This window comes from Rissa tridactyla, chromosome 3 (assembly GCF_028500815.1).
Source record: "Rissa tridactyla isolate bRisTri1 chromosome 3, bRisTri1.patW.cur.20221130, whole genome shotgun sequence".
NCBI lineage: Eukaryota > Metazoa > Chordata > Aves > Charadriiformes > Laridae > Rissa > Rissa tridactyla.
The window spans coordinates 24012179-24037363 of NC_071468.1; the positions used below are offsets into that span (position 1 = coordinate 24012179).

Below are 25185 nucleotides of genomic sequence, written 5' to 3' on the forward strand. Positions count from 1 at the left end.
TTGCCTTTCCTAGCATTTTACCTTCCCTGAAGACATGTTTCTATCCCAGATTATAAAGCTCCACTTGAAGGATCGTTCCCAATCCCCCTGTGACCAAGGCAGACTTAACGAATTGCAAGTTCTGCGATGACTTGATGAGTTTATGCAGATTCCAGATTACGCAGTGTGTAAATTTGGAACATCACAAAAACCACCCAGCTCAATCCTATAGAGTTTGACATTGCTTTAATATGATGCTGGATTTCATATACCATGAAGTCTGTGCTGATATAGCTCCTCTGTCCTCTCTCGCTCCCATCAGCTCTCCACAAAGCATACCCCACTCAGCTAGAGACCAGAACATAGAATATATGTGCATTTTACCAAGGGTGACATATAATTGTTTTTCAGTGGCGTTTAAGTATTTTATCTCATGCTTTAATGTATCTCAAATAGTATTAAAAATTTTTCTTCAAATTCTGCCTATCTTATATTGAAGAGAAACTTAGTCTAGTTCTCCATATCCAGAATATTTATTGAAAGCAAAAGTATCATTCAGGTTAAGTAAGGATGGCAGATTTGAACTGACCAAAACCAAAGTTTGTGGAAGAAGTCCCATCAGGTATCTAGTTTATAAAAAGAGCTGCTTCTTTCCTTGTCCATCACTTTCTCATGATATGGAATAATAAACATGGTTTAAAGTGGAAAAATGTGGACAGAAAAAAAAAAGACAGTGCAAAACTATGGTTTATTATACAGTAGGTCTTGTGAATATTGTTAGAGATAAAATATTCATGTTAGGAAAACATGTTGACATCGTACTCTAGATGGTGTCTACAGTGGAATGTCATGTCATTGATATTTTGGTTTATTTGATTTATTTAGTCATGCAGAAAAATCTCTTTTTGGATTTCAGTATTTCTTAGCACAAATTAGACAAATACAGATGCAAATACATTTTTGAGAAGGTGGCACTCAGAGATGTTTGATGAATTTTAAATAAATAATGAGAAGAGAAGAGAAGAGAAAAGAAAGGAGAGGAGAGGATTGGATTTTACTGAAGTAGCATGGAGGCTACTGAAGTGTTGACTTTGCCCAAGGAGGGTTTTTTTAAGATTTTACCCGCAAAAGTGTGATATTTTTGGTGGTGTAAAAGTGTACTGCTACCCAAAGGCCAACACAGTGACTGAATGCAGCTTGCTAAGTGCACTTGATTTCATTCTAACGCACAATGCTTCCTAGTTTTCTTTGTGGTGCTCTGCTTTCACGTCAAAGCTGGGGATTCAGATGCCTGGTGAGACTGCAGCAAGTCCCCAGGTGTGCCAGGAAAGAAAACTGTCTACAGTGAAAATAGCTACCAACTCCAGTAGGCAGATTTCAGCTGCATGCAATTCACAGTTCCTTACATGCTCTGCCAGAAAGGAGGAAAATGAATTGTAATGTAATATGTCTGTATCAGATATTAATTGTTGTTTGGAGAACATTTTCAATGTAGATTACAGCTGTTTCTAAAGGTTTCTCCCTGGTATGGTCCACAAGCCCATGTAGGACTATTCACATAGGAAATCATTCAGTTATGTGCTGAGTGAAACAGGGTGTGCAAATTAGGGTGGGTTTTTTTTGTTAAAAAAGGCTACTAGCATGGTACTCTTAGGAAAGGATGGGAACGTGGAATCACAGAGGGTAGACAATTAGTGTTCTCTGATGTTAATGGCAAAACTACCATTTGTTTTAAAAAGAAATTACAAGAACATTCGTAAAGTCGGAAAAAAAAAGCATTAAGTTTGCCAGGAATCTCAAGGAAAGAATATTTTATGATGAAATAATTGAAGGTTATATTTTAATAAAGAAGCCATTTTACTTGCCTTACTTTGTAACTTGAATCTATTTATTTTTTAAAATAAATTTTCCTGAATTTATTCATAAAAAAAATCAAGCTCAAATGTAATGAATTCCTGAATGTCATTTCTTAGCCACTGTAGAAGAAAAAACTGCATCGATCCACCTAAGGGCTGGGAAAGGAAGAGTGCCTTTTCATCTCAACCAAAGACAATTTGGGCAAAAATGTTTCAAAATTATTTTAGGTTTAATAAGTAAATGTCTGGTTTTACAAATGAAAAAAGTTTATTTAAATGTTTATTTAGGGGTTTTTCATAATACTTGGGGTTTTATATACCATACAAATTATCACCCATGTGATACATGTTACTGCTATTGAAGGCCTGTTGGGTAATATCAAATAATATAATAATGATTTAAAATGAAAAATATGTGTTGAAAGGCAATTTAGACATTCTAAAATGAAAAGCAAAGTTCTTAAAATGTAAAATTTTAAGCGTGAAATTTGCTAAAAAATTTAATGAAGAAATCTAAAATTATTTTTTACACAAATTGGGAGGAAAATAAATAGCACAACATCAATTTCTGGTAAAAATGGAAGTTGTGGTCACCTGTAGGCAAGATAATTTCTGGCAAAATGAATAACGCTTTGGATTATGTTTGCCTAACCTTTGAGATTTTTCAGTACTACCATGGGAATAATTTATATTCCAGTCCACACTGCTACAGGAAGGGACTCATAGATTACTTGTGTATCTGTACATTATATCCTTGTAAATTTGAGTATAAGGCTTTAGGAATACAGCAGATTTTTTTAAATGAAAAAGACTCAGAGTGCGTGATACAAGCCCAAGAGGAAAGACAACCCAAAGGACAAGTTTGGGATTGCTTATGAACATGAACTCAGTGCAGTGTTTAGCGTGAAGGCAGGGGCTAAGAAGTTGGCTGGGAAAGAGGAGTGAACATCAGCATCAAGGTGGATGCACTCCCAGTGCTTTGCAGAAAATGGCAAAGAATCCGGATTAGATGAGGAGCGGCATAAGAGGATAATGACAAAGGTGAGGATAAACTGAGTAACTTAGTAAAACCCCAAGCATCCCTTGTCACTTCTGTCTCTTGTGGAGGAATCTGTTTGACTTTGTGGATGGGGAAATCGAAAACTGGCACTGGAGGATGGTCAGGTTAACGTTCTGACTGCAAGGAGACCGTAGCTTTCTCCTCCCTTGTCCAGGCAGCGTTCAGCATCTCTGTCTCTGTAGACAAGGGAATGTCACACTGAATTACCTTCCCATCATTTATGTCTGCAGGTTATAAAAATAACAGGTTTGGATCCCTGTGCCACTACTACCATTAGCAGTGCGGTAGTATCTGATGCCACTGAGTTTAGTTAGAGACTCATCGAAAGAATGAGCTGGCTTTTTAATCAGATATCGAAGGTACCTGCCAAACAGGGATTACTGTATGACGAGAAGATAGGGGGGAGAGAAGATACCAGAGCCTAACCTTAACATGACCGGTGACGACCTGCTGAGTTTTGATGATTATCCCTGAAGAAGAGACAGATACTCAAGCTGCCTGTTGGGCAGCTTTTCTGTGGTTCAGAGATCTTCTGATGTATCTGTCGTGTTTTGAACTCATGCCCTGAGACCTGGGCAACTGGGTAAGCTGGCCTGCCTTGAAAAAAGAGGAAAAGCCCAGAGTGACACCACTGGAAAATGCTTCTTCATCAGATCGATAGATTCAAAGATGACTAGGTTGTGTAGTTGTATGCAGTTTAAACATTTGTGCAGGGAGTCCCCCCGCACAGCTTATTATTGACAGCTACAGATCAATGCTAATTTTTGATCATTTTCAACCTACAAAGACCTCCTGACCCTGTTGCCACCTTAGGGGCACTTCAAGTAGTCAAAAGCAATCACAGCAGGCAGTGGAAAATCATCAGTCCCTTGAAGGCTGCGCAGCCTCGCCCGTGCCCGGGAGGAGGACTGAGAGGTAGTGAGGAAGGCAGGCACCTTGCATTATGGATGCCGCTGCCTTTGAACGGCATGAAAGACTATGCTAATTTGTTTCCAGACTTTAAGTGACTTCTGTGCTCATGAATTAAAAAATAAACAAACAAAAAAGGCAATCTGAAGCAAATCTTGTCGGATACATTATTCATGATTCACGTTCTCTCGTTTTATGTTTTGAAAAAATGTGTTAAAAACAAGGTTTTATTTTAAATAACTTTTATCCTAATTTACAGTTAGAAGGGTGGAATTGGCCAAGGAGTGTGTTTGTTGCTGTTCACAGCTTGTGCTGCCCCCGGCAGCGCGTGAAGCATTTGAGGCAGCAAAACCAAAGGCGCAAGTCCTGCCTGGAGCAGTGGTGGTGCTGCCCGCGCTGCGCAAGGGAAGGGGATGGGGCTGCCAAAAGCAAGGGCCATGTCAAAGGCCGGCCTCTGGGCTGCAGGACGGGGGTCAGGTCACGGTGACTGGGCACCGCTTGCCTCAGGTGTCCATTTCTGTAGTGCTTACATTGAAAGGACGGGCCTTATAGGAGGAATGTGAGAGTGCACACACTTAAATGTTTGCTGGATTATGCTTAATGACCGAGTGAGTGAGAGTGCGTCGCAGCAGCAGACGGAGAAAGGAGGGCATGGGCTTGTAGTCCATTGGATTTCATGGTCAGTCTACGAACGCCTTAATGTGCACATTAAAATTTTATTTTGTTGGTTTACTTTTAATGGTGAATGAAATCTGGCCTGTTAGCACTGTGTAAACATGGGATATATGAGTTCATGGCTTTGCAGACAAAGAGTAGGAGAATATTCCAGGCAAGGATTTTCATCCTGTGCCTGTTTTAGGCTGTGTTGTTGTCTGCTGAAGCCAAGGGTTACAGTGCTCTCCTTTGCAAGGTGTATTTTGCTATTTATATTTGACCATTCCAGCAGGACAGTATTTCTAGGCTGCAAATGTCATGGGAGGACATTGAGTAATTCTTAAAATGAATCACTGAGACTGCCATCCATCCTCTTTTCAGCATCAGCCTTTGAGCTGAGCAAATGCACAAATGGCAATGGCAGCAGTGCAGGGGGAGAAAACGTGGCTCTGTATTCTGGGAGTACGTCCCCTGAGCTTACTTCAAAACCAAACAAAACAAAAATACATGTAAACCGTTTGCTCTTCAAGAAGTATCTGTAGGAGCCAGGGATAAAAGTCATCCCTGGAAGGAACGGTTTAGCAGTCTCCAGAGAACATGATGAACTGCAGGCAAGGAAATCCCTCCATCCTTGTTTCATTTCAGAGTGTGGTGAGGATTGTAAATAATTAAATCTTGGGGTTTAGTGGGAAAACGGTAAAGGGTGATGAAAAATATGGCGGTTTTCTGTTTAAAAAAAGAAATCAAATGTTTTGTAGCATTGCTGTCACAAAAGCCTACCCTGGTGATGTGGCTGATCAGAAAGCAGAGCCATTGCTTTTTCTATGGTGTTTGTAGTAATGTGTTTGTACCTTCCGAGAGCCTCTGTGTAGCTGTTCAGGGGCAGTAATTTAATGTTGTGTGCTCCCTTCCTCCCATCCCCACCCCCGAACCATGGAATGTAAATTTTAGGCTTTTAAAAGTTCTGTTTTGAAAACCTAATAGATAACTGTCCTCATAAAAACTATTAATACAGACTACATCCAATTGTAAAGCTAATTTTAATCATGTTTTGTGCCAACATAATTTCTGATGCCAGATTTTTATGCTAAGCATGAACTTCAATTTGAGCTCTGTTCTTTAACCTGCAGTTCATAATTTTGCATTTGGCTGTATAGGTTTTTGGCTATGGCAGTTTGAACGCTTCCACTTTCAAGGATCTAAGCCATAAATGTTTATTAAAAGAATCTATAATGAAATCAGTTTTGTTATTTTTTTAATGGCTGCCTTGAGTATGTTGGATGACTGAACGCATGTTGTTAATCATTAAGTACTCATGTTACAAAAAGTGTTTGATAGTATTGCCATCTAGGGGCTGAACTAAATTCTCCATACTGAAATAAACTGTAATTGAACAGGTGCTGCTATTGACAATATACATATGTTTTTGCTTTATGGCCCACATGCTTTCCATGTTTCTTATGACAAAAGATATCTCTAAACGTCCCAAAGCAGCCAGAGCTTTTTTATATATAATCTGTTCGAGGTGATTGCTATTTGCATTTGAGCTTATGCTTTTTTGGCAGTGATGACTGGGAATTCCTAACAAAGAATTATACTTTTTTGCATTATTAATCTTGCTAGTGTTTGCCCTGTTTAACAGAAAAAGGAATCATTTATCAGAAAAGTATGTTTATAATCTGTACTTGTGGCATCTTCAGATTTAATATTCATAATGGTCATTCAAATGTATTTATCTAAAAGACTAACTCATTGTTGTGAGGAAATAACTATTTAAATATTTATGATCTAACTTTTAATATTTAAAAAAAGAAATTAATATTTCTTTAAAATTTGTTTCTGAGTCTGATAGCTTAACAAATGTTTAAATATTAAACAATTGGAAGTGTTAGCATTTAACAACTTAATATGACTCACTGAAACAGGGAAATTGACTTCAGCTGTTTCTGCCACACAAAGGAAACTAAATTCCTGCACTCCCCTTCTTGAGATCTATAAAACTAATGCAAAAGCACAGCTGAAAAAGAGATTAAATATATCGGTGGTCGGCTGAACTCCTTTCTTCCTCCCTTCTCTGATGAGATAGATAGATCTGAACAGTCTCCCACTGAAACGTGTTATTCTCGTTCTTTGTCACCACCTTGTCTTTCGTGGCTATTCAAAATACCAGTAGGGCTATCTCGCCTTCCTGCCTAGGTCTGAATTTGTGCTGAGGTTCACTTTGCCTCGTATCCGAGCTGTTTCAGGTCTGTGTGAGATGCCGTTGAGGTGAGCCGGATAAAGCCCTGAGCTGAAATGCCAGTGGCCCCTTCTGGCCGTGGCTGACGTCCCTCGGCCAGCATCCCCTCCCATGCCCCTCTGCTGGGCTGTGGTCTGGCGCGGTGGCAGGTCAGCCCCAGCCCTTCCAGCCCTGGCAGAGCCCGGTGGGATTCATGGGCAGCCGTGCTCCCCCCAGCCTCTCTCCGCCAATGCGAGGTGAGGGTCCAGCGCCAGGGAGGGTGAAGCTCCCCAACCTGTGTCCCCGTCAGCAGTACGGCTGCTTCCTCCAACCTGGAAGAAACAGGGAGGGTTCTTGTAAGGCAATGGATTACCCCACAATTGTCTTACCTTGTGAAGATGTCTCAAGTGACATCTTTACAGAGCAGGAGCATAGAAACCAGTTCATTCCCTACCTCCCCCTCTCCCTCTTCCACCCACCCCCCCCTCCCAGCCCCCCGTCAATTTTAAGTGGTTTTTCTTCAGTAAGGAAGTGAAACTGTGCTCTTGGAAACACTGTTGCCTATCCAGATTACTTACAATGCTCTAAGTAGGTAGAACAGGACGGCATGCCTATCGAATGGCACTGCTACACACAAGATGTGTAAGGATTCTGTAGAGGCGGGCATCACTCCTATTCCATGGTTTTTACACGTGCTTGAATCCTTCAGAGTACCAGGCACTCAGTCCTCCGCGGGCTAAGGTTGAATGCATGCTGAACGAAACGCAAGTTCCTTGCTAGGTGAGGTTTGGACTGTGCAGGACTCCCCAGGAGCCAGCTCCAAAGGCTCTACCATCATTATAGTTATTTTTTAAAAGCCTAAGAGTTTCTTTTTGAGGTTCAGCTGTGGAAACCCAACAAAAAATCCCCGTAACCAGATGGGGTATTCTGCAAAATGGTCAGAAGCGACCCAGAGCTGAGACCTCGTTTTCCAAGTGACATAAACCACAGATGCTTATTACTTTATAACTAACTCAAACATCTGTATTCTTGCTTCAGGGAACAAAGCATCAGGCTCATTTATTTGGATTGAAACCTTTCACAACATATCATATTCATGTCGTAGCTGTAAACAATGCTGGGCAGGTTTCAAGCCCCTGGACATCTGTGCGCACGTTGGAAGCTTCACCCAGTGGCCTGAGCAACTTCACTGTGGAAAAGAAAGAAAATGGCAGGGCTCTGCTGCTAAAGTGGTCAGAGCCCTCCCAGCCCAACGGCGTGATTAAGGTAATCTTCATCTTGACACTTGATCAAAAAAGAGAAGGGAAATGCTGAATATCAAATTAAAACATTTTTGCTGAAAAGGACTCAATCAAATGCATTATACTTTAAAATAAGACAGAAGTCCTATGTAAGCACAAGGCACTCTGTGAGCACTGTCTGCTTCTGTTTATATTCAAATGAGTATTAATATTCCTGTGCTATCCCATGACTGTGAATGTTCATTTACAGTGAACCAAATGTGCTTCTAGAAAACTTGGGTTTGACAGAATGTTGTTCTGAAATCTGGGGCTTCTTTTAGCTCAATGGTTTCAACTGAGTGTAAACATTTACCTGTAAAGTTTGCAACTAGAGGGGTTTATTTGGAGTTTTTTTCTTAAGTGATTTTTCTCTAGATTTAGTCTGTGAGCTTTGTGCTAGCCCTTGAGAGCCTTGCAATGAAACTATTTGATAACAAACAAATATAATGAAAACTGTCACTAAGTGATTTATTACTGCATCCAAAATGAAAAACATGAAAATTGGATCAAAACATTCCTTTTGTATCAATGATCTGTTTGTGTGGTGCTTGTTACTGGTAAAGAAGTACATTTCTGAATCATTCGTTGATAGTCCCTACCCTTTTTTTCTTTTATCCTGGCTTCTGTTCTTTCTTGCCTTCCTGCATTTCTTCCTTTCTTCCTTTTATGCTTGCATCTTTCTTCCTTCCTTTCTTTCTTTCTTTCTTTCTTTCTTTCTTTCTTTCTTTCTTTCTTTCTTTCTTTCTTTCTTTCTTTCTTTCTTTCTTTCTTTCTTTCTTTCTTTCTTTCTTTCTTTCTTTCTTTCTTTCTTTCTTTCTTTCTTTCTTTCTTTCTTTCTTTCTCTTTCTTTCCTTCCTTCCTTCCTTCCTTCTTTCTTTCCTTCTTTCCTTCCTTCTTTCTTTCCTTCTTTCCTTCCTTCCTTCTCTCCTTCTTTCTTTCTTTCTCTCTTTCTTTCTCTCTTTCTTTCTTTCTTTCTTTCTTTCTTTCTTTCTTTCTTTCTTTCTTTCTTTCTTTCTTTCTTTCCTTCCTTCTTTCTTTCCTTCTTTCTTTCCTTCTTTCCTTCTTTCCTTCTTTCCTTCTTTCCTTCTTTCCTTCTTTCCTTCTTTCCTTCTCTTTCCTTCTTTCTTTCTTTCCTTTTTTTCTTTCTTTCCTTCTTTCTTTCCTTCTTTCTTTTCCTTCCTTCCTTCCTTCCTTCCTTCCTTCCTTCCTTCCTTCCTTCCTTCCTTCCTTCCTTCCTTCTTTCTTTCTTTCTTTCTTGTCTTCCTTCCTTACTTACTTTCTCTCTTGTTTGCCTGCCTTCCTTCCTTCCTTTTCCCCAGACCTACAATATTTTCAGTGATGACAACCTGGAGTACAGTGGTTTATCTCGCCAGTTCCTCTTCAGGCGCCTTGAGCCGTACACTCTCTATACCCTCATACTGGAGGCTTGCAATACGGCAGGCTGCACTCGTTCTCCACCCCAGCCGGTCCGAACAGATGAAGCACCGCCGGTGTCTCAGATGGCACCTGTAATCCAGGCAGTGAACGCCACCAATGTTGAACTGAGCTGGTTGCAGCCAATTAATCCAAATGGAAAAATAATTCGCTATGAAGTTATTCACAGATGCACAAAAGAAAATGCTGCGGGGTACAGAGCAACAACAGAAGATGAGAAAATTGTTTTCACAGAATATAACACTGAAAGTAATACATTCGTATATAATGATAAAGGTTTACAGCCATGGACTAGGTATGAATATAAAATACGCACCTGGAACGCAGCAGGCTACGCTGACAGCTCGTGGACAGTGGCAAAGACTAGTCAAACTGCCCCAAAAGGTCTCGCTGCCCCCAGGTTATCTGTGGCATCAGTTAATCCCCGTAAAGTGCTCATCTCGTGGTCCTCCCCGGCACAGCCCAATGGTATTCTTCAGTCATACAGGCTGCTAAAGAATGATGTTCTCTATCCTTTCAGCTTTGACGCTGCTACTTTCAACTACACGGATGAAGACTTACTGCCCTATTCAATCTACAGTTATGCGATAGTTGCCTGTACGATGGGAGGCTGCTCTACCAGTGAACCAGCTGCAATACAGACGCTGGAAGCAGCTCCTGCCTTAGTGGATCCACCGTCTCTGCAGGCTGTCAGTGCCACTCAAATTAATGCATCCTGGGCACCTCCCCAGATACAAAATGGAGCTATCACCAAGTACATATTGAAATTAAACAATGAAGAGTATTATCCCGGCAACAAGTTGCAAATGTTGGTTTCTAATCTACAGCCTTACACGCAGTATGATTTTGCATTGGTTGCCTGTACTGCGGGGGGCTGCACATCCAGCGTATCCCAGTCAGTGATGACCTTGGAGGCTCCACCATTAAATATGGAAGCTCCCAGGCTGCTTGTCATGGGCTCGGAGTCAATTGAAATCACATGGAAACTTCCAGCTAACCCCAATGGTAAAATCACAAGCTATGAGCTAAGGAGGGATGGTGTACTTGTTTACTCAGGTCTGGAAACTCGGTTTCTTGACTTCACCCTCATGCCAGGCATGGAGTACAGCTACACTGTCACCGCAAATAACAGTCAAGGGAGTGTGACCAGCCCCTCAGCTCAGATAAAAACCAACCCCTCTGCTCCGTCTGGGATGTTACCTCCTAGGTTGCAGGCATGGTCCTCAAAGGAGATTTTGGTGGCCTGGGATCCTCCTATCAAAGTAAATGGTGACATTAGAAATTACACAATCTCGATCCACAAGCCTGCTGAAACAGGAAGGAAAACTGTTGACTTTGATGCATCTCATGTTTCCTTTCTGAGACGGTCACACATAGTGTCAGAGCTACAACCCTACACTAGGTAAGTCTGGAAGACCTCGTTTGTTGAATAAATGCTGCAAGGTGGTTCAGTAGGCTGGCAGACAGCTCAACCATCTTGTTTAAACAGATAGTCAGACCTATGGGGTTTTGTTTCTTAAAAAGCACATGATAAAACCAGGATTTGTTTTAATTTGTAGTGACACCAGCTATAGATCATCTTGATGAAGTGGACAGGGTTGACTTAGGTCGTAATTAATACAAGGGGTAATTCAGCACTCTGCTATGGACTCCGAAACCTGAAATCTTGTACTTGTGTGTCTTTCACAAGATGTCTGCATTTGAGAATAAATAGGGCTTTAGTCGAAAAAGTTCAGGATGGGGAGACCAAAGACCTCTTAGCTAGCCCATTCATGGTGTGGCTGAGCTGAGATTAGTGGAGTCACACCAGGAACGTGCTCTCAGCCTTGAGTTGAAAACAAGTGACTTGTGTTTAAGTGAAAGCTAAAACTTAAGAGAGGGTACCGGACTCTGCTACAGAAGGAGCAGACTTGATACTGGAGTAATATTTTCCCCACTAATGCTTGATTATTTACCTGACCTTTCGTTATGTATTTGTGTATGCATAATTTGTGTGTGTTACATGGTTGATAAGTCTGTCTACTATTTACATATAACTACTCTAAATCCAAAGAGAGAAGAGTAATAGAGTGAAGCTCTATAGCTCTCAAATTATATCCAAATTATCTCCTACAATCAATTATTATTTTGATTCATATCATCAATATCAAAACCATTTAGATCACTTGACTCCTGTAGATGTTCACTCTGCTCTGAAAAAAACCACCAACAAATGAAAACCCAGAAGACAGCATTCTTCCTTTTTTGTTTCACAAAGCGTAACATATAATCTGTATGTTGATACAAATTGTTTTCATACTAAAAAATGCCAAAGACCGAGAGAAATTAAGAGATCGCCCAGATCTCATGCAGTCTGTATTTGTATTTGCACTCTTTTAGTCACTTCGTTCCTGATTTGTGTTCCCAAAGGTATGAAGTACAGCTCCAAGCTTGCACAGAGCTGGGTTGTGCCTCCAGTGAGTGGGCATCGGTCCAGACGCTGGAGGCTCCCCCAGCAGCGCAGCCTGCCCCTCTCATAGAAATACGGACAACAGCCGGGGGCTTCCAGTCAAGTTCTTCCATCCTGTGGACTGGCCCACAGCAGCCAAATGGGAAGATTTTGTACTATGAACTTTACAGAAGGCGGACGACTCAAGCCCACATAAACTTAGACCTCGCACTTGTTTACAATGGTTCTTCAACCTCCTTCAAAGATGACAAGTTGCTGCCTTACACAGAATATGAATACCAGGTGGGAATTGAAGCCATTTAGCAGCTCTGATTATGATTTCAGTACACTTTGAGAACCTTACTTTACACTTACAATGAATACACACATCTCGTTTCTAATGTTAATAGTATTGTGATACCCGAGTGATTATTGTTAATGTATTTTAAATAGTTGAGAAACTGAAAATAATTCTGCAGAAGCAATGCGTTCATTCAGCATTCATTTTTCTTTAGCTTAATCGTAAGTGCCTTTGTTTCTTGTATGTTAAATGTTTGTGTACCCTCCAGAGCTTTTGTAAGGCTCTAATGCTATGTGAGCAGTGTGAAATTCTGGTACTTAAAAGGCAGCTTAATTTCTTTAATTTCATCAGTTTTTCTCTTTTTTTCCGTGCTCCCTCAACCTATTATGAATTAATTTTTGCTTTATGATCTTATAGTATTTTACATAAGAGAGACTGGCGTTTTCTCTTTAAATTAGATGTTAGGATCACAAGCAGTTTTCATGGGTGTTTCAAAAGTGAATTTGCCATTGATGGTTGGTGTTACTTCTCATGCACCTAGGTATTTTTACTTTTATTTTTCTTATAAGTCTAAGATAAAGCAAGGAGACCAGTTCTGCCATTCTTTCACCTATAATTGTTTTCTACATCAAGGTTACAAGTTTTAGCACCTTTTTTTTGTATCGTATAGTACTGGGGATAATGTAGGGCTTTACTTGATTTCAGCCTATGAACTAAGAACTTTGCTCTTTATAACCATCTGAAGTCTTTCACAAGTTCTCATATGAGTTATGGAGATTAGACCCTCACCAAAAAAACAGCCGTGAATTTTTTGTTTCTAAAAGTAAGTGGATGTAGTATTGTAGCAGGATGAGGTTGATTTTTGAATATGACGTTGTCTATGAATAGGCCTGCTTATATGCCACCGAAGAGGATACCAGTAAGCCTCACTCCTGATTCTGTATGCAATATTTGTACACATGATATACCTTGAAGATGAGTTTGGCAATGCTCAAAAGTCTTTACAACTTTTTTGCTAAAAAAAAAACAAAAAAAAAAACTGTTCAAGCATGGATTTGTTTTGATATATATGAACCACGATGCATTCCACCTCTTGAGCTCCTGCAAGGTGGTGGCAATCTTTCTTTTACAGGCTTATTTGCTTTATAGGATCACAAAATAATTCAGGTTGGAAGGGCTCTCAGGAGGCCATGCAGTCCGACTTCCCGCTCAAAGCAGGGTCAGATAAGAGATGAGATGAGGATGTTCAGGGCTTTATTCAGTCGCATCTTGACAATCTCCAGGGATGGAGATTGTATAACCTCTCGGGGCAGTCTTCTCCACTGCTTGACTGTCCTCATTGTGAAAAATTTTTTTTGTTACGTTCAGTCTGAACCTGTTTTGCTTGAACTTATACCTGTTTTCTCTTGCCCCCTCACACCACGTACTGTTGTGAGAAACCTGAACCCACCTTCTTGCTAGCTGGTGGGTAGGTGCTGAGGGTCTGCAATCAAGTCCCTCCAAAGCCATCTCTTCTCCAGGCTGAACAAACCCCAGTCCTACAGCTTCTGCTCATAGGCCAGGTTCTCCAACCCCCTGATTACCTTGGTGGCCCTCCACTGAACTTGCTCCAATTCATCAATATTTGTCTTGTATTCAGGGGCCAAAACGGAACAAAAGCTAAGTAAAGGCATGTAATCACTTCCTTTAATTGTCTGGCTATGCTCCTGTTAGACGGCACAAGATGCTGTTGGCCATCTTTGCTGCCAGATTACACTGCTGGCTCATGTTCAGCTTTCTGTCTACTAAGACCTCTAGGTCCTTTCCAGCAGAGGTGCCCCCTAGCTGGTCAGTCCCTACCCTGTAATGCTGCAAGGACTTATTCCTTCCCAGGAGCAAGACTTTACATTCGTCTTGCTGAAATTCATAAGGCTCCGGGTGACCCATTCCTCTAGGCCCTTCTGAATGGCAGACCTGCCCTTCAACATATCAACTTGTCCCTTCCAGTTTGGTGTCATCCGCAAATTTGATGAGAGTGCACTGTACAGTTCAGGTTCTTTGGTAGCTCTACTCCTCTGCTACTGTTGTGTTCTTTTTGGTAGCCGGAAACCATGAAGAATTTATAAAAAGTTGCTTTATCAGATCAGTCTATCCAGCTGCTATAGGTACATGGGTTGTAGACTCACTAGGTCATGTAGTTTAGAAGGGACATCCAGAAGGTATCTAGCCTAATTCCCTGCTTGAACCAGGTACAGATAGAGTAGGCTGCTCAGGGCTGTGTCCAGATGAGCTTTGGATCAAGTTCTCCATCCTTGCATCTCCAAGCTGGAGATTGTGCATCCTGTGTGAGCACCCTGTTCCACTTTCTCACTACTTATCTCTTACTTTGCATCTAATTCCCTTCTTTCAAGTTGTGTCTCTTGCCTCTTGCTCCATTCCTATCAGAGTCCCAGGGCCTGAAGGGAGAAGTGCAGTGGCTTTCTTCATAAATCAGTTCCAGCAGCTCTAATTTGGGTAGCAAAAGGATTCTGAAGGGACAATTATAAAACTATTGAAAAGAGAGCCTGGGATGCTACTAGAAAAGTATAGTCACTGAAATATTCACAAAGCCTTTCTTCTCTGCTTGACAATCACAAACCTCTTTTTTCCTTTAGATGTTTCTGGATTGTCAGCATGACTGTAAGGTAACAGCCAGTGAGAAGTGTGGCTGTTGTCTTTGTGCTGAAGGAAGTGACAAGCATCTGTGAGCTGACTGCTTATTATTGCTGCTTGCAGGTCCATGTTAGTGATTTCCTTCAGTTACTTAACAACGTCTTCTTGAACTTGGTAGTACAGGAGATGCTACAATAATACTTTCCAAAGCAAAAATTATAATTACGCATAGCCTGAAAATGTATTGCACTTTAAATATACAAGGGTATATTTTCCAGTTGTCACTTCTCTTGTGACGAGAGCTGTTAAACCTTTCCTGGAAACAGCATGCATTAGGGTGAAATGTTTGTGTTTTAAGTCCTACTACATACAAATATTAAGGTTTCCATTTCTTTCTCCCAGCTTTCCTTTAATTCCTGTGTAGGGCCCATCTGTTGGCCACAACAGTGTGAAGTCTCCTCTCCATTTACTGTAGTTTCCTTCCAGCAGAACTCTTGTTAGACCAGATCTTCTTGCTACTTTGGGCAAGATCTGTGAAGAATGGGAATTCAGTTGCAGACGGGTCTGAGTAGATAGCAAGCGTTGTAGCAGATCCAAGTCCTATTAATTAGTTAGGAATCTTTCTTAGACAAACTTCCCAAGTTGGAAGTTGTAGACATTGGCTGTGGGATATTCTCAGTTGCACCAACTTTCAGTTATCTCAGTCAGAAGCTGTATTTTGGGAAGTTGATACCACAGAGACTTTCTTGAGCCAAAGTTTTTAATGATCTGTCAGTGACGGGTAACAAAGAAAGCCTCTTGACCAGATTCCTGTGGTTTACTGTGCTGTATTCAAGACTTTGCTTTTTATCTCAGTTCTACTGCATTACTGGGCTGAGCTGTTGACTGGGACACTAAATCATTTTTGGTTTTTTTCACTGGTGGCCATTTATTTTACCACGAGAGGCTTTTGCATGCACGTGTTTGTCTTCTGCTTATGTCATTTGCAGCAGTCCTCCGGGATCCATTCTGAGCCCCTCCATTGTTGACAATTTATATCTTGCCTGTGAGACAAGTTATTTGTAAGTATAGGGCTTGGCTTTTGCTATTATGCTGATGAAACCCAGATTTATATTTCACTTAAACTGGATATTGATTCTGCTGTCTCTGCATTTGAGGCTTGTTTGCTGGACATAAAACTTTAAATGCAACTGAATTTCCTCCAGCAGAATGCAGATAAAATCAAAGGGCTGTGATGGGACTCTCTCCAGCATTTTTGGAGGTGCTGAGATTTAGTTCAATGAACTCTGACAGTTTCTTTGGATCTGAAGTCAGGATTTTGGAGTTTGGTGGGGTTTTTTGTGTTTTCAGTTTTTTTGGTTTGTTTTTTTTCTGGAAACTTCATCTGAATATTTAGGGTTTGTAAGACTACATTGAAAAGTTGCACTTTCAGAATGATGAAGTGACTTTTGAAGTTCGTGCTGGTCAAAGGGACTATGCGGCCTAAATGCCTAGGTCACTATTGTTCAAGGAAGCACTTTTATTCTTTAAGGGCCAGATCTGCATAAGCATATTAGCACCTGCTGGGTTTCAATGGGCTTTTAAGAGGCACTAAGGTGCCTACTGTCCCATACTCAGAAATAATTACTTAGATCTTTGAAATTGGACCTTTATTGGTCTATTCATACTTTTAGATATTCGCATTTTCTAGAGCATCTGGCCTTTTAGGTGTTTGTTGGAATGCTGCCTGAGTTCCTCAGCTGTATTAAATAGATGCAATTGTCCTGAAAAAAAAACCCCTGTATTAAACAAACTTTATGACTCATGAGACCTAGTGAGTTTGCAAGTGTAATCTTTTGATTCCTGGAATATTTCTGAAACTGAATGTGTAGGCCCTTCTCAGGAGTTATTGAGGATGGCATGCAATGTTACCATATAGCAACCTATGGAGTCAGACCTGTTTTTATCAGCTACAGGAAGGCCCTTTTGAACAGAGACTTGTGGCATTTAGTGCTATTCTGCAAAGCAGAGCTGTCAGACTGTCGTGTGATTTGCATGTAAGTGCAATGTCACGCCACCACAATTGCGCTTAATTGTGTACTTAAGACTGCTTCTTTAGATTAATAGCTTAATGTCTTCCTGGTTTAGGACACATCCTTATTTCCATTTGGCAGGCATGGAACATGTAAAAGACATAAAAGTAGGATTGTACATTTTCAGACAGTTTTATGGCTCCCAGCAGAGGTTTATTCTCCAGGAGGACTATCCAATGCACCAAAACAGGGTCTGCAGCGCTGAAGTTGTCTGCCTCCAACCACTGAGGGAGGCACAGCATCCCTCTTGCTTGTGAAGCATGCTGCTCACACTCCAGTTACTGCAGCCAAGTGAAGGGTCTAGGAAATGCCCTGAGATTTACCATGGGAAATACGTTTTGGGTCCTTCATCTTGGATTCTCAAAGAGAAAACAAATCGTATTCTGACCTCGGAGAGATAAAGAGAAAAAACTGGGTGCAAAGTCATGAAGATTAAGGAAGGACCAACTACATGGGTGCAGAATATGTAAGGCCTCTTGGCCACTTTCAGAGATGACAAGAATGACACTTGGTTTACCAACCTGTCTGTCAAATTGTTGGCTGAGCTCCAGTTTCTGCTGCTTAGTTACTGACAAACAGCCCAGTGACTTCTGCAACTTAAAATGGGGCGAAACTGGTTTTCTGACTGGCCAGTGATGGATAGCCACCCATTTGTAATATCCCTCATATCTGGCTCCTTTTCATCATTTTAATTCACCATTTCTCCCCATCTCCCTGACAGAAAGATGCACTACAAAGTAGTGACATAAACCAGAATTTAGTTCATTCTTGCACTCCCTGCTTGTTATCCTCTCTTCACTGAGTTTGGAAGAGTGTTTTTTCCTGCGAGGTTTGTTGTGCTCCCTGCTTCCAAGTAAAGAGAGTTTCTCATACTACACCTGCGTTCGTTAGGCTACTGAGCTTGACCTCAGCTTCTGAAGAGTAAAGCAGACGTAACTATATTGTTCCACTGATGTAATGGCGATACCCACTCTAAATACCCCTTTGCAGAACAAGATGCTTCCTTTTCCCCGTAGAGGGTACACAGCACGGAGAAGGGTCATTTGAAACCACAAGATTTCTTTCATTAAGCTCCACTTCAGGCACTGTGTTTCTGTTGTCAACATCATCATAATTCAAGTGCGTAAACAGTGCATTGGTTCAACAAACCTTGGGTTTTGTTCATTAAACTAAATACAGATATTAGACTGGATTTGTTGGCTTCCAAAATTACCAGTGAGACTGTTACAGCACCGTTCTTGCAAGACCCTTCTCGGTAAATTGTGATTCTGACATATTCAAAACCATGGCAAGCTATCCTTTGAAAAGACATTAGTGTGAGTACCAGGGGAAAATATACTCCAGGGCTGTAGATGACTTGATATGATTTCCTTGATTGTATCTTTTTATTTATGAGGCATAATTTATGACTGCTGAAAAGCAAACTAAAATGAGTGATGACTAACTACAGCCAAAGTAATAAATCAGAAGCGGAGAAAGAAGTGGTGATTTTGATCGAATCTATTGAATTAGCTGTTGCCCTTAGCCATTACAGGTATTGGAAAGACCTTTTAATATCTGCTTATCGCTCTCATGGGAACTTGGTAACTATCTCATTATATACCCGTAGGAAACAAATTATTTCATTTTCTACCTTTTAGAGTTAAACCTGTTTACATCTCTCATTAACTACTGGTGTTATACTACGTTATATGAAATGAGCTTCCTTTAGAATTTCGTAATTTTGTTTAAGTCACAAAGTGTTTGCCTGTTGTCTTTCCCTTCCCCAGAATGCATTTAGTGCTTTTATTATCAGCATTTGAACAGTGGAGATGAATAGCAATGTTAAGAGGCTCACATTATCACAGTGCTAGAAGCCTGGACCTAAAATCTATCCCGTTATATGTTTACGGCCTCCCTAAGGATGCTAACTGAATGTCGAAGAGGGAGAAGTATGGATCTGAGGGTGGGCAGAAAGCACACATTTGTTTACTACCTTTTTGTGCCCCTGGTGGACACGATATTTTCTTTCCCTTGCCTTTGCTCTGTCCCTCGTAGACTGCAACCACTTTTGAAACTTTCTACTTTGCTAATACCTGCCTGACACTGCCGTGCCCAGATGTGAATACATTATCCTAATGCTGAATGCTAGACTTCGGTAGACAGGCTTTGTGTTCTGAGCTGTGCTGACATTGCATAAGTAACTCCAAATTACCCAGGCTGCACGCCGGTCAGGTCTGATGAGAAGAAAGACTTGTGAAGGGTGCTGCAACCGATGGCGAGAGGGAGCCACTCTGGGTTTCTCTAATTTTAACTAGCAAAGATTGTGGTCTCTCTAACTTTATTGCAGACACTGTACATTCACACAGAATCACACAGAATCACACAGAATCTTAGTGGTTGGAAGGGACCTCTGAGATCATCGAGTCCAACCACAAAAAAAAAAAAACAAAAAACAACAAAAAAAACCCACCCACCTACTAAACTCCACACCCACAACCCCACACATAACACCCCACCACAAACAATAATCTTGGCCACTAGAGCATGCCCTGAAGAGCCATGTCTACACGTTTCTTAAATACCTCCAGGGATGGTGAAACAGACTGCTGTTCGAAGACAACTAGAAATCGGGTGCTCTGTTTCTGAACTTACTGATGTCATATCTTATATAGCCCTAAAATTTCTTCCTGTCTTGGAAAAGAATTACACTGTGAGAACTCTGCATTTATGTAAGTGTAGGGTTAGAAATTGAACAAATCTGAGTCAAGAAATCCAAAGCAAAGTCTCAAAGTAGTGCTGTGTCTTTGTGACCTCCATGAACAACTCTAGAAAGAGAAGTGTGGTACAAACTCCGCTCTGCCACCATTTGTCTCCCCTGGCACATGCCGAGTAGTGCCAGCATTGAATCCTTTTAGGAAAGACCAGCAGTCACAGGTGTGTGCAGTCCATGGATGCCCTAAGGGCAGAGACTCAAGTCGTACCTGAGGCTTACACACAGGTGTAGAGAGTTATGTGCACGTGTGAAAGGGGTGGTTTGGTCTGACCTTGTGGTTCCCCAGAACCTGCAGCACTACCTAACTGCCCCACAGCTCTAAGCTCAAAGAGGAAGGTAGGTAGTGATTTACTAATGAGACATTTTTTTAAAGCAAAAGGCTGTTTTCTCAGTAGCTGCAGGAGCTCAGTGCAAGCTGCTGCCACGTACAGAGCTGGGATCTTGTCCCTCAGAGAGGGAACTGTGAGGGACTGCAGATAAACTGCAGTGCGAAGCGGGATGATGCACAGTGCCCGTAGGACGTGATGGGAGCCAAGAGTCACTGCTGGTCAGTAGTCAGCTGTTTGGCTCGCTCTCCTTTCTGCTGATTTCCTGCAAGCAGGAAGGGTGAGCAGCAGCTGGCCTCTGCATAGCAAAGGATCCCGGCTCTCCCTGGCCTGGGAAGTCAGCAGGAGCTCAGCGCTGCTGCCTTCAGACAGGCAAGATACCACCAGCCAGTCCACCCTTTTGCCTGCTGCTGCCTTCCACGCTTCAGCAGAAGTGAAGGAGATCTCTCCGTTAAGGAGAGTTTCTCAGTCTCCGTATGCTGTTGGCTACAGGGACTCCCCTTTGCGGGAGCAGAGAGGATTCCCATTTGGAGACTTCCCTGTTGTTCCCTGTGTTTCCAGCCGTAACGTCTCTCGCACTGTTTGAGATGCGAGTGTCATGAGCTGGCAGGCGTTAGCACACGCACAACGCCCTCTGCCAAAACGCTGTTCAGTCAGCCGTGGTTGCACTTCATCACGTAATTGGAGTTGTGTGATCAAGGGATTGCTTTTTAGCTTTGTAGAACTTTTGGCCATGCAGTGTGTTTTCTGCCTTAATCCTAGACTGTCTTTGTCCTTTGAGGGGGTTAATTTGAGTGCTTTATTGTGGCAGTTTCTTCACCTTCCCTTTTTCATCACAGAGAGGCCATAGCTCTTGCCTGGTTTATCATTGCTTTTCTTCTTCTAGCGCCTTTCTTGCGCTGCAGATTTGGAAGAGCTGTAGAAGCATCTATCAAGCTGTTTTCCTCAGTTCCCATTCGTACCTCCTGTATGGAGTAAATACCTTCACATATGATCTCAATTTGATGAAAGAAAATCTTCTTTTTTAGTTTAAAACAGCTTTCTTAGTAAGGACCTGGGATTTCAAGAATGTTGCAGCAGATGAACCTGTGTGGTGCAGGGATGGAGTAAGTTATCTAATGGGCTTCTTCCACTGGCAGCATCTACAATACCATGATTTTTTTGCATCTACTGCTGAGGGCCACTGTGATTTTGTTACCCTTTATGGGAGGAGGCGTTAATCAGCTTTACTAAACTTGAGCAGGCTGGGCTTACCATGCTAAGGCTGTGGCCATCTTCTCAGCACTTCCCTTCCTGCTCCTCATAGGTTTTGCCCCTTCTTGCTGTGCGGATGAACCTTGAGGTTGTCCTGCGATCATTTTGAGCAACAGCTGATCACCAGTTTCTACCAGGAGCAGAGATCTGTGAAGGCTCATTTATGATGGAAAAAAACAAGCTTAGTTACCTGTAACTGGAATTCTTCAGTCCTCCGAATCTTCAGTCTCCGGTGAGGTTTCCCCCCTCTCTCACTCTGGCTCCACTTCAAAGTGCAGTCTGGGCCAGGGGCCAGCAGATTGATAAAGCATTTTAAATCGTAACCCCGTGTAGCTGATTTCAGAGCCCTCTCCTGGCTTTTTTGGGACAGTGCAGCCATTAACAGCAGCACATCTTTTGGCAGGGTGCTGAGCCATGCACCCATGATGTCAGACTTAATGCTTTTGCAGGCCATATATTCAGAAAGTCAAGTTATAAGAAACTTGTATTGGCTTTCTGCTGTCTGTGTTTGGCTATTCAATACATCCCTGAGATCTGGTTGCTTCTTATTTGCCCCGCATTCCTGTCTGCTCTTTCATAATCTTCTTACATTATAAACAGCAGGTAATATTGCTGCCTATTAAGCTCTTTACGTTTCTATATGAATGCAGTTAAATATTTTTGGTGCTGATTATATCACAGTTTAGAAGGAACTTTTGTGATCCCAAAAAGCTTTTTACAAAAGTCCAAACCATGAAATTTTGGTTTAACCAGGCTAGACAGACAACAGCTTTCCTCTGTGACTGTTTTGTGGTGACTTTTTGAGGAGCCATGACCAAACAGGCACTCCTCATTGTGCCTTCTGTTGCCACGCTGTCCCATTTCTTCATGTAAAGAGGTGGCTAAATATCAACATTTCCATCTGCAGGCAGTTCTGAGCGCGTACTCCTCCGAGTCTTCGAATGCTGACCAGGATTTACTTGGACGGCAATTCTTAAAGGGAAATATTTTTATACCCATCTATCCTTTTACAGATGGTTGAGCAGAAGCAGAAGGAGTTAAGGGAATCCAGCTTAGGTCAGTGTAAATCCAGAATTTAGATCCTCAGAAGTCCTGTTCAGCTGTCACAACTGTCTTAGAATCTGGCATTAGAGAGTTTCACAGACACCTAGAGGTTTTCTGCTGGAAACATGTCTTGGCAGGGCTGAGTAGCTGGCGTCTGTCTAGAAGGCACGCTCAGAGCATGCCTGTCCATCAGGCCCACAGGCATGTGGCTGTGACCTTGGCCTTTCTTCAAGGGGAACAGGGACGTGGTGCCCGGGGGATGGACCGCAGCCTCAGCTTCCCTGGGCTGGGTAACTGTGTCTGCTCCCACTTGTGTGTGCTCTGCCCAGTCAACCTGGATTTCGTTGCGTTCATGCGCAATGAAACAGCCCCGAGGGGAGCCCTGGGAGCACCCCAAGTACAAAGATGGGTCATCTGCTTGGGCATTCCCACTCTGGAGGGGGCAGGCTTGGCTCCCTCCCCTGGAGCATGTGATTGAACCTAAATTACCTGCCTCCTGGAGGAGTCCTTTAACCACTTAGCTGTAGCGTCAAATGGGGTGAGCATCCCCTTTTCCCTTGTCCTAAGACAGTGTTTTGAAAGAAAGAGCCTTTGTTTGTCTGAAATAAGGTTTGTTTTATGAAAGACAAGGCGTAGGCACCTTTGGCAGGAGGGGGATCGATGGAGGAAGGCATATCCATCCAGCTCTCAGTGAGGCGTGTGCATCCCAGGTGAACTGCATCCCTCTCTCCTCCATATTTCCTAGGGTGGCCCCATTCTAAGGCTGAATTCCTGCGCTACACAGGAAGCCTCTGTTCCTACTCATCACCTTCAGTTTTGCTGTGAGCAGCTTGCTCAGCAGGTCAGGTCCGACACTGTTACGCTCCGTGCTCATTAAGGCCACAGCCTGGGTATAAGTGGAGCGTTTGAACTCAGGTCAGCACTGAGTCAATGCCAGTGGCACACTCAGAGCTGCTCTTTCCGTATGTGGCTTATTCTCTCCACAAAGAAATATGCCCCTTGAAATGAACGACTGTGGGCAAATCTTTGTAGCAGCTGGGACTGAACTGAGATAGAGGGTGTGACCTAATGCAGTAAAGCGAACAGAGTTTGACTTTATGAAAAGTTCACAACTGAGATATATTACTGATTTCACTGAAAATGAAAGTGCTTTGGCTGAGCTTTTTGTCATAGGGCATCATCTGTACTTATGTAGTGTTTCGCTGGCTGGTGCTATACGTTACTGATGGAATCAGGCAGGAACTTTGGGTTTGTGTTTGGCAGAGCCACAGCCTTCAAAGCCACTGTGGTGGGATTTGGCCTTTTTCCTTCCTCAGGCCCCTTCTGAACTGTCCTGGGGTCTTGGAATTTAATATTATAAGCTGGAAGGACTCCAGGGTCAGTTTTGAAGAACTCTTATTTCTAAACCTCCTATTTTTTTTAAGGCACAGTCCCACCATTCACTTCCTGAAGACCTCTGCCCAGTGTAGATCACATAAGACCATGTTTTACTGTAGTTAGAACCGCTCGACATGAAAGCTTACTAAGGAATACTTATACTAAAAAATCACTCAGACAGTCCTTTTGTATTGCCATTTAGATCTATCATTCTGATTGATCACTATGTGGTTGGCTAATATTGAGCCTAATTTAACCCTATACACTCACACATCCATCTATTCTGTCTATTGTACCTGACATTCTACAAATTACTTACCCATGCAAATGACGACCTAAGGCAACCTTTTATGATATTCGTGTTTAATTATACAAATGGTTTTTGATAAATAAGATTATACATCCTTCCATATGTTTATTCACTCCTTGATGAAAGCAAAATTTAATTTTCATGCAGATTTGTTGGAGAGTGTGTTTAATAAGTGCTGAGTTTTATGTAGTCTGCAGATCACTCTGGTTTTGGGAAGCTGACAAAATCAGTAGGCATAGTTCATAGAGACATGTGGTTTTTAATCAGGTCTAATTCAAGCTGCTAAATTTTGAAATCTTGGAACTGAAGCAGTTGCCTTTGTGCTCATGCCATAAAGCAAATGTTGTTGTGAAAATAAATGAGAGATGCTGACTTAACTACACTTTTCAATGGGCTTTGTTTATATTATGGGTTACTGAAAATGTTGCCAAATGATTGATACGTTAATATTTTTAAGCGAAGGACATGCCTGTAAAACTTTCTGGTTTTAAAGGTTAACTAGAGTTTGACTTGTGCAATTCAGTCAAGGTGAACATAATTTGTGTCACAAAGCACCAGACTGAATTCACTGGGGCTACTTGCATGCATGAAGGAAATGTGTAGAAGGGAGAAATTGGCAGGACTGGATATCAGAATTGTTGTTTGCACGTCTTTCTTTGAAAACATTACCACTGTTGATCACAGCTTCTGAAGGAGTCGTCTTTGCATGGTATGACACAGAGAGTGGTGGGAATTCAGAGTTTGGGGATCAGGTATGAAGAAGACACACAAACACATACTGCCTGAACCATGAAATCTTCTCCTTTTCCCTAAGTGTACCAGTAGGAAATATTCCACTCTTCTGGTAGAAAGTCACTGGGTCAACACGGGTGCTGGGGGACAGTCAAGGGACATTTTGCATGGGTGTCATTGGGCTGCATTTTTCTCAATGTCAGTACAGCTGCAGTGGCATCCCTGGCTAACCGTGGATGTTGTGTCGGCTTGAGTCCTTCGCTAACAGTTCCTCTGTTTTTGTGTGCCGAAGGTGTGGTCGGTGAACTCAGCAGGCCGGACGCCGAGCAGCTGGTCCCGCTGCCGGACAGGCCCTGCTCCTCCTGAGGGCCTGGGAGCTCCCCTCTTCGACACGGTGGCGTCCACAGTGGCTGTGGTGACCATCAGCCCCCCTCTTAAGCCAAACGGGGTGGTCAGTATCTACAGGCTGTTTTCTAATGACACCAGAGGGACTGATGTGGTGGTGAGTATTGTCAACACTGTTTCTGTGCTTCCATTTGAGCTTGTATTTTCTCACTTTAACAAT

General features: G+C 42.1%; 1 protein-coding gene across 1 annotated transcript in view; it reads left to right on the plus strand.

Annotated features, from left to right (window-relative positions):
- The window catches only part of USH2A (usherin), a 392064-nt gene that overhangs the window by 354730 nt on the left and 12149 nt on the right, over positions 1-25185 (plus strand). Inside the window, exons 61-64 of the mRNA XM_054195462.1 lie at positions 7715-7942; positions 9276-10792; positions 11800-12121; positions 24913-25122. Coding sequence (XP_054051437.1) covers positions 7715-7942; positions 9276-10792; positions 11800-12121; positions 24913-25122 — 2277 coding nt within the window. The remainder of the gene's footprint in view (positions 1-7714; positions 7943-9275; positions 10793-11799; positions 12122-24912; positions 25123-25185) is intronic.